This window comes from Loxodonta africana, chromosome 7, assembly GCF_030014295.1.
Source record: "Loxodonta africana isolate mLoxAfr1 chromosome 7, mLoxAfr1.hap2, whole genome shotgun sequence".
Taxonomy (NCBI): Eukaryota; Metazoa; Chordata; class Mammalia; order Proboscidea; family Elephantidae; genus Loxodonta; species Loxodonta africana.
The window spans coordinates 104,311,932-104,321,339 of record NC_087348.1 but is presented as its reverse complement, the minus strand read 5'-3'; the positions used below and the strand labels follow the sequence as shown (position 1 = coordinate 104,321,339).

Sequence of the window (9,408 nt, the reverse complement as noted above, 5' to 3'; positions counted from 1 at the left end):
GAATTGATTAGTTCCAGAGAATGATAGGTTCACTGTTAGAACAATATTCAGCACCTAGAATGGTGCCTGACACACAGTAGGTGTTCAACATATATTTTTTGAATGAATTAATAAAGTACTGAAATAAGGGTGATGCTCCAGATGGTAATTATGGGACGGACATGCTATATGTGTGAAAAAGTGGGCAGTTTTTATTAAATGAGAGATTTGGCATGATGGTATCAAAAGGGGTGATTTCAAAGTGTTTTCATTTATGCCTTCATTCAGCATTCTTCTGTTTGTCTACATGTATCAGATACAATAATAGCTTAGAGCTATCTCTGCTCCCCATACATGTGCAAATAAAACAATAATAAAAAATTAGATAACAGAAGGATGTATAAGATACTACATGAGTAACAAAAGGAAACTACTGACTGCCTATTGTGGTGTGAAACAACATTGCACTTCCAGCAATGGCAAGTGGATGGTATGCCTGGAATGCACGCGTGGAGCTGGTGAGAGATAAGGCCCATAGAGCAGTAGTTAAGCAGGGGCCAGATCGTGAAAGGCCTTGTACACCAGATCAAGAGGCTAGTTTTAACCTCTAGCATAGTGATGAAGGACCTACTGATGGATTTTAGTGATGGATTTACATTAATTTTAATACCAAGATAATCACATTTTAGGTTCAGAAAGATCTGGATTGGAGGATAGAGATATTCCCACATCTTAGAGAAATCAGCTAAGAAGTTATCAGAATAGTCTAGGTGGAAAAGAGATCATAAAGGCTTGAACTAAGGCAATAGAAATGGTGTTAGAGAGAAGATGACTTGAGAGATACAAGTAAATCAGGCTGAATGAGGGAAATAGGAGAGTGAGAGCTAAGAATGAATCATAGGTTTTTGAGTGGGGCTTCTAGGCAGACAGTGAGGTAATTAATGAAAACAGGGAACAAAGGAGAGGATCAGTATGGATTAAGGATGCAGGGCTATAGGCAAGCACAGAGAAGTTCAATTTTGGCCATATAGCAAGTCTGAGGCATCTGCGGGACTTCAGAGAATAGACCAAAGAAATTGAAATACAGAGAAACTTAAAGCATATAAAACAGAGTAAGTCAGTAATTCCTATTCTTAAAACAAGCCCCCGTTTTCCTCTAAATTCCTGTGTCTTTCAGTTTACAACTGTATACAAACTACAAAAAAATCACTAAATTGTTTATAACTTTAGAAACTTCTAAACGTACCCTTGAAGAAAAAAAACAATGATATTTCTAACAGAAGCTAGTACGTTAATAATGTGAACACGTTCGCAATTATTTGCATAAAGGTGGTCTGTAAGGAGCTTCATTGGAGCATTGGTGGCACAGTGGTTAAGAGCTCAGGCTGCTAACTAAAAGGTCGGCAATTCAAATCCACCAGCAACTCCTTGGAAACCCTATGGGGCAGTCCTACTCTGTCCTATAGGGTCACTGTGAGTTGGAATTGACTCGATGCCAATGGGTTTGGTTTGGGTTTTGGAAGAAGTTCATTGGCAAAACTGAAATATTTTCCTAGAATGTCACTCACAGTGATGAATAAAAGAACAAGTTTCTTCCTGTGCTTAGGAATAACATTTGCATTTTCTCTAATGATTAAATATTTAGCTATTGATAGCTACACCATGCTCATGTGGACCTCAGATGGGGGGTTTCGGCCAACTGGTAACTTATTCAGTGGAACCATTAGAAAGAACGGCTGACACGTCTTGAAAAAAAAAATAATTCTGCTGCCCAGTGGACATGGAAAAGCAAGATGGGCATCGAATCACAGATGGACTGCAGATGCACTGAAGAAAGTCACTGTATTTTTGTGATTACAATTTGAGGCTGGCTTGACATTCTTTCGACATAGATGAAGCCTGCTGGTTTAAGTACTGTATGTTCTTGGCAAAAGCATGGTGCTGCAGAATTCCACCAGCCATAGTGGGAAAAAAAGGGGGGAGGGGGAGAATTGGAGACTACAAAATTCCTGATACAATACATAAAATGTTAAATATCTATTAGTTTTGCATCTTTTGAGAGTCACCAGATTGAACCACAGTATTCTGGATTTGGCTGGCAGATGGTGCACACAGACTTTCTGAGTATCTTAGCATTTCATTGGAAACTAGCAGGATTACATATGACTACATAACACGCATAGAGATTTTAAAACTTATTCACAAACCTCGCTTAAAGGTCGGGCCTTAATAAAATTTCAGGAAAAGACTTTGTTAATATATTTTCTCGATCTAAAGAACAGATTCCCAGGACATAATGGTTCCTCTAAAATATCCACAGGGCAGTCAGTGTCAATGTCTTCTTTCTCTGAAAATCTGGCTCACCTAACAAGAGAAAAGAGGCCAAAAAGAAGAAAGATTATACCCAGAGAGATGGCAAGTAGTGATGTCTGCGCTTCTTTGAATGGGGCTTTTCCATTTCCCACCCCTCTCACTTCCTTCTATGGTCTGGACCTTTCATCAACACAGCAGTCAGCCTTGTAGGGTCACGCTAATCGCTACTGACATCATCCTACTACTTCCCTTTTCAAATTCCACTGAAGCTATGTGTTTCCTGTCCTATTTGACAACCTAGAGAATGAACACTGGCCTGTTAGTATCTAAATTTAGACTGGCAGCAACGTGTTGAGTTTTCAGAGGATAGATAAACAAAAACAGGTGACATTTCCAAGCCTCTCAGGGAAAGGGAGAAAATTCTTCTGGGTTAGGTAAGAGCGCTTCAACAGTTTCACAGCAGGGAGAGGCCTGCTGGCAGGTTCAAAAATTAGGCCGAGTGGAGCCTTTTCTTTTTCGTTAGAGCCAGGCGGCCGGTTTGGGAGCGTTCCTAAACACATTCCTGCTTCTGTTAGAACAGGCCGGGAAGCCGGCGGCCTGACACCCCCTTCCTAGGGGGAAACTGTGCAGGCAGCTGTATCTCCTCTTTGTCAAGCCGTTGGTTTTAACCTGAGGCACGAGGACACCCTCAGGGTGGGGTGGGAGAATGCTAGCAGCCCCGCCGCCCTGCGCCCCCAGCCCGCCGGCCTCGCTACCCCTCCCTCGCCCCGCCTCCCCTCTGTGACCCCCGCGGACCCAGCCTCAGGAGACCTGTTGGCCGGCAGTCACGTGACGCGGCCGGCCGCAGACTTCCCCCGAGTGGGCCTCCTGTTGCGCCCGCCGGGCGGGTTCCATCACGTAACGCGCGGGCACCGCCCCGCTCTTCCCTCTCAGAGCGAGAGGAGGGCGGGCGCCGGAGAGGAAAGGGAAGGGAAAAGGGGCGGGAGAAGAGAGGAGGGGGCGGTGCCCGAGTCACGTGACCCGGGGGCAGCCCGGAAAGCTCCGAGGAGGAGCCTGGCGCCGCCATTTTCCTGCAGCTGCCTGTCCCTGTTGCCCGGCCTGGCTTCAGCTGACCAGGGGAAGGGGTGGGCTGAGTTGAGGCGGGGGCAGGGGATTGCCCGACCCCGTGTCCGACCCCGCGGGTGACACAAGTCAATTCTCTCTAGGCTGGGTGGCAGCGCGCGGCCTTGAGCCCCGCCCCAGGCCGGCAGGCGGGGAAGGAGCCGGTGAGGGGTAGGGGGTGCGGTGGGCGGTCGGGACCCTCCGGCTCTTGGGGGTCCCAGTCCCCGCTACTGCCTAGCGGGAGCGGTGGCGGAGGAGTTGCAGAGATGTCCGGCCAGAGCTTGACGGACCGAATCACCGCCGCCCAGCATAGTGTCACCGGCTCGGCCGTATCCAAGACAGTATGCAAGGCCACGACCCACGAGATCATGGGGCCCAAGAAAAAGCACCTGGACTGTGAGTGAAGCCGGCCGCGTCCCCTCCCCCACCCCCACGACCCGCGAGCTCTCTCCTCTCCAGCTGCCTCCACCCTCCCTGCGTCTTATCTGGCACAGCGGGTCCTGTGCTCGCCGGAGCTGTGTTCTTTTTGCTTCCACGGCACCTGCCTTCACGGCTTCCGTTCCTCCCGATGCCTGTCTGAAAATCACTGACAAGCCACTCCCCTCCCGGTTCCTAGGAGACCCTCGACTCCCGGCCCGGTGCGCCACCGTACTCCATCACACCCGACCAACTTGCCTCTCCATCCAGCTCCTAACCCCCCTGCCTCTTCTATCTGCTGCGGCTTTCCCTTCCATCCAGCCTTCGTTGCCCTCGCCGGAGCGTCTCCCTGCTCGCTCCGGATCTCATGGCCCCATTGTTTCCCCGTAAGCCTTCTTCGGGTTTCCATAAACGCCCGGTTCTGTGGATCCGTATCCCTGTTCCTCCGCAGCCCTGAGTGCTGCCTCCTTTCCCTTTTCTCCCTTCCCTTCCTGAGTTTCTCTTCCACCTTCCCTTCCTCATTTGACTTACCTCGCCTCTGTAGCTTCAGTTAAATTCCTTCGTCTCAGTTTAAATAATCTACCCAATACCCGATTTTTATCTCAGATTACTTTCTTTGTGGGAGTGAAAGTAAAGGCATTTACTTTGGTGTAGGGAAGGCTTTGTGGAAAGTGGGCATTTCTTTTTGCCTCTGTTGGAATTTAATCATTGTAATTGTCCACGCTTTGGGGTGAGATGTGAGTGTCAGATACCCCACCCCTTTCTCCCCCCCCCCCAAAATGGGAATAGGAATGTGGAAAGAGGTTTATTGATATTGCTATCAGTTTATCAGTTCCTGGAACTGTTAACTCTGGCGGTTTGAAGTTAGAAGCTTGTGTGTGAAGCGTAGACTGTTGGAATTCCAAATACATAAAGTCAAACATACCTGCAAATAACATGCATTTCTTTTAAAAAACATTAGTAAGAAGATCTTTTTGCTTTATTTTTTGTATTTGCTCACGGTCAGTGATAAAGCTTGAGTTTAGACTCCGTTTTTTGCTGATTATCTTTTGAGGAACTAGCTTTTTTATGTCATAATATTACTCCGTTCACTAATTTAGATACAATTAATAGAGCTAACTCCTCCCAACTTTTTCCCAACCTGGAAGCCACCTGTAATATCCTCCTTTTTCTTTCCACTCCCTTACCTCCAGGTACAAAGCTCAGTGGATCACCCACGCTTTAACTCAGCGGAGTTTTGACCTGAAGCTTTTCAGGGGGAAATAGGGAAATGGGCACAATAATATGTTCCTTTTTAAAATTGCTACTGGACATATTAGTCTGACTGACTTTCCTCTTTCATGAAAGTTACCTTGCTGTTTGAAACAAGAGTGAGCATGTACTGAAAGGGAATTAACTGTCAGGAGTCCTATTTTGATTGGCCATTTGGACTTTGGTCCTAAGGTTCACGCTTTTAAAATATGTACAAAATGTGAATTCTTCCAAGATACTTTGCCTCAGAAGTGCTGTTAGAACAGGTTACGACTACAGACAAGCCCCATTATTTATTGTGATTTGTTCTTCGGCGGTGGAAAAGTGTTTAAAAAAAAAAAAAAATTACTGCTTGGTTTTTTCTGATACCCAGATCTTGCCGGCTTTTTAACTGCCATTCCTTCTGTGTTTAGAGAATGCAGAATATATTTAAATGGTGACACTCTTACAGACAGGAAATTTATTCAAATGCGTTGTGAATCCATAGTGTTTTGTGTTTTTTTTTTTTTTTTTTTGATTATCTGAAATTTTGGAGTAGACACTTCTATTGTTTACTTCCCTTCCAATGATTACTTAAAGTTGGCAATTTTATGGTTTGTACTAACACTTGTGCTTGTTATTTTGTTAGTTATTTGGCCGGGATGTGTTGAGATACTTCTTGTGACTGTGTTAACTATTTCCTCAATTCGAAATGTTAAATTATAACAAGAATGGATACAGCTTTTAAAAATCCTTTTGTCTTATTTCAAATGTAGCAATCATTCTTTTAACACATTGCCAGAAAATAGGTTAGATAAAGTTAGAAGGGTGATATTTGCTTGTGGTTTTATAAATGTTAGTCTTTTCCCTTGTAATAGCAGCCACTGCAGATGCTAACTGGTGTTAGGCTTAGAGGATAACCTCACGTTTGTAGTTTTTTCTACCATTGCTGTGTTTAGAAGTTCCAAACTTCTTAGAAGTTGAACATTCCTGGTAATGCTTATTTGTTTTTAATCTGCATAAATAAGGTGCCACTACTCTTTACAATGACGTTTTAAAGTATAATGTTTTCTCTGTGTTGTTCAAAATGTCCTTATAACTAGTTTTCAGTAAAGAAAATTTCTTAAAAGTAAAGTCTAACCAATGAGTGGTTTAACTAAATGCCTGCCTCCCACACATTTGAATATGCTTTGAGAAAATTGTCCACAGACAGTTCTTGATCTTGACACCATGAACTTTAGGCTTTAATGTAAAGGTTTAACATTTCAAGTAGTTTTTTTTTCTTTAGAGATTTCTCTTTATAGTAAAGGCTTAGTTCTCTTGCCGCTCTTAGTAACTCGAAAAACTAAGCCCTACCTAGTTGAGCTTAATGAAAACAATTTTATTTTTTAAATGTCAGTATTTAACATAGATATGCTGAGAACTGTTGCTTTTCCTTAGAGTGTGGAGGTGGTGTCTGTGCACTCTCTAGCCAAGATTAAGCACAGTTTTCCTTATCTATATTACATTCTTGTTTAAAAAAGACCTTTTGCTTTGCTTATAGGTGTCAGTAGATAATAGTGTTGTCATGTCCCTAATGTGAAAAGAGTTTTGAAACTTTAAATAAATTTGAAAACATAAACATGATTTGCATTTAACTTAAGGCCCCTGGGGCCGTAATTAAGTAGAAGAGTAAGCCAAACCCACTGCTCTTGATTCTGACTGTAGGACAGAGTAGAACTGCCCCTCAGGGTTTCCAAGGCTGTAAATCTTTATGGAAGCAGACTGCCACGTCTTTCTCCCATGGAGCAGCTGGTAGATTTGAACTGCCAACCTTTTCGTTAGCAGCAGAGGCATTAACCACTCTACCATCAGGGCTCCTCAAGTAGAAGAATAGCAGACTTTAGTTTGCCAGGCACCGTTATCTCATATAATCCTCTCTAATGGCTATGAGAAAGGCAAACCATAGTGCATAGAAACTAGCATCTTACTCCATTTAAAGAGAGTATAGAATGCTTAGAATATCCATAATGATTGAAGTATAGACAAAATAACAATTTTTTTTAATTTCAATTTTTAATTTTAAGAACAGTCTTATCTGATTTGACAACATGGCTCATCTCTACCAACCTACCTTTATTTTACTCTTATCCTGTTTTTTTTTGATATGAATACTTAATTTTTCCTTTTTGTATACTTGTATAATTTACTACCCTTGGGCATTTACATTGTGACATGTTTTGCTGAGCTGTATAATATTTACATTTATGTTATAATGGCTTCATTTTTTAAATCCATACTTTCCCTGTTTCATTTCCAGAAATACTTCATTTCAACCACCATCTTCCTTACATGCTCTAAAACAAAGTCAAGATAAAGTGCTTATTAAGTATCCATTATAAGTGTATCTCTATGGTAGATACAACCTGAGGATTTGTGTATTATGAACTGGGTCTACCAGTACCAGTTGCCTTCCACTTAATTCCAACTCATGGTGACCCCATGTGTGTCAGAGTAAAACTGTGCTTCATCAGGCTTTCAATTGCTGAGCTTTTGGAAGTAGATCACCCAACCTTTCTTCCAAGGGTGGACGCAAAACTCTAGGTTAGCAACCGAAGCGCATTCACTGTTTGCACCACCCAGGGGCTCTGGAGGTATGTTGTATTAACCCCACAAATGTAAGTTTTTGTCCTCCTTGATATATCAAGTTATGTTTCTGAATAGTATGTAGTTTAAAAGAAACTCTAAAGGCACTGGACATTCAGCCAAATATCGTTATAATTAGGCTTCACTGATGGACTTAATTTACTTTAACAAAAAAAATTAGGCTTTAGGCATCTGTTTTTACTCTTTATAATAGTGCTTTTTTATGTTTACTTTCTTAAATATTTTGTATATCTGAATAATTTTTTGGAGGTGTCTTTGAATTTAATTTGAAGTTAGAGTGGCAGGTAAGAAGCAAAACACTTTGTATGAAAGGACTTGGCTTTTTTCTCATTTGATTTGTGAAGCACACGTATGAAATATTTTATTAGATGTTTTAAAAATGTATTTATCAGTAATAATTCATTTTAATTAATCTTTACTATTGCTTTAATTTAAATAAAATCGTTTATTTTGACCATGTTTATCATTTAGGATATTTAATGTGAAAGCTTTTCTAAAGTTCCAAATTGCTTAGTATCATTATTTCTCCCTTAAATAAGTTAGAAAAAGAAACTCGAAGACTTCTTTTTTTTTTTGCCCAAATTTTATATATTTTATCATTGTTGAGAATATACACAGCAAAACATACCAGTTCAACAGTTCTACACGTACAGTCTGGTGACGTTGATTACAATCCTCAAATTATGCCCCATCCTCACCCTCCTTTCTCAGTTGTTCCCCCTCATTAATATAAACTCACTGCCCCCTAAGGTTCCTATCTTTGAGTTGTTGTTGTCAATTTGATCCCATACAGGTAGTTCTTAAGGCATACTTTTTTTTTGCTAGTTAAGCTAAACTGTTGTTTAAAGATGACTTCGGGAGATATTTTTGGTTTAAAGATTGTCTCAGGGCAGTAGTTTAAGGAGTTCATCCACCTTGAAAGCTTCTCTGTAAGAGGTTAGAACCCTACCCAGAAAGAGAGTTAAAACCAAAAAAACCAAACCCAGTGCCGTGGAGTCGATTCCGACTCATAGTGACCCTAAACGACAGAGTAGAACTGCCCTGTAGAGTTTCCAAGGAGCACCTGGCAGATTTGAACTGCCAACGCTTTGGTTAGCAGCTGTAGCACTTAACCACTACGCCACCAGGGTTTCCAGAAATAGGGTTAGACTTTAAAAATAAAGGCTTAGTATTTGCTTTTCCTGTTCTTTTGGTGGCTAAAGTGATGTTTCCGTTACTTTGTGTTCTGCCTCAGTATGTTCCCAGTAAAACTGTTTTATACATTTCTTTAGAGAACCAAAATTTTGGATTGACCTTTTAGAGTTTTATACGTTCATTGTATATGTGGTTCTTTTCTTGGTGAATTATTCCTGAGCTGTTAAATTTGACTAATGATATTCCTTTAAAAGAATATTTTGATGGACCTAAACCTTTGTATTAAAAATTATGTTTACAGTTGTGATTTGCCAGATTTATCAGAATAGTAAGGGCTTGTCAAGTTATATTATTGTGTAGGTAGTAATACTTAACAGTTAGGCATGTTCTTTGTGCTTGTCCCTAGATTTATATTTATTTAACAAAACTTTATTTGTGCTTATTTGTACTAAATAGTTGTTAATAATGTTTAGTGTAAAAATGTTTAGCATAACATTTATTAACTTGTTTATTCCTTTTAACAACTCTGTATCAGAGGTTTGGTTATTATCTCCATTTTACTGAAGAAGAAACTAGGGCACCGAAAAG

At 41.2% G+C, this 9,408-nt stretch overlaps 1 protein-coding gene across 12 annotated transcripts in view; it reads left to right on the top strand.

The window, feature by feature from the left end:
- The first annotated feature begins 3,659 nt into the window (after positions 1-3,659).
- PICALM (phosphatidylinositol binding clathrin assembly protein) overlaps positions 3,660-9,408 on the top strand; it is a 104,438-nt gene continuing 98,689 nt past the window's right edge. For all 12 annotated transcript variants that reach the window (XM_010598202.3, XM_064288794.1, XM_064288803.1 and 9 more), the window contains exon 1: positions 3,660-3,789. In XM_010598202.3, the coding sequence (XP_010596504.1) occupies positions 3,660-3,789 (130 nt within the window). The remainder of the gene's footprint in view (positions 3,790-9,408) is intronic.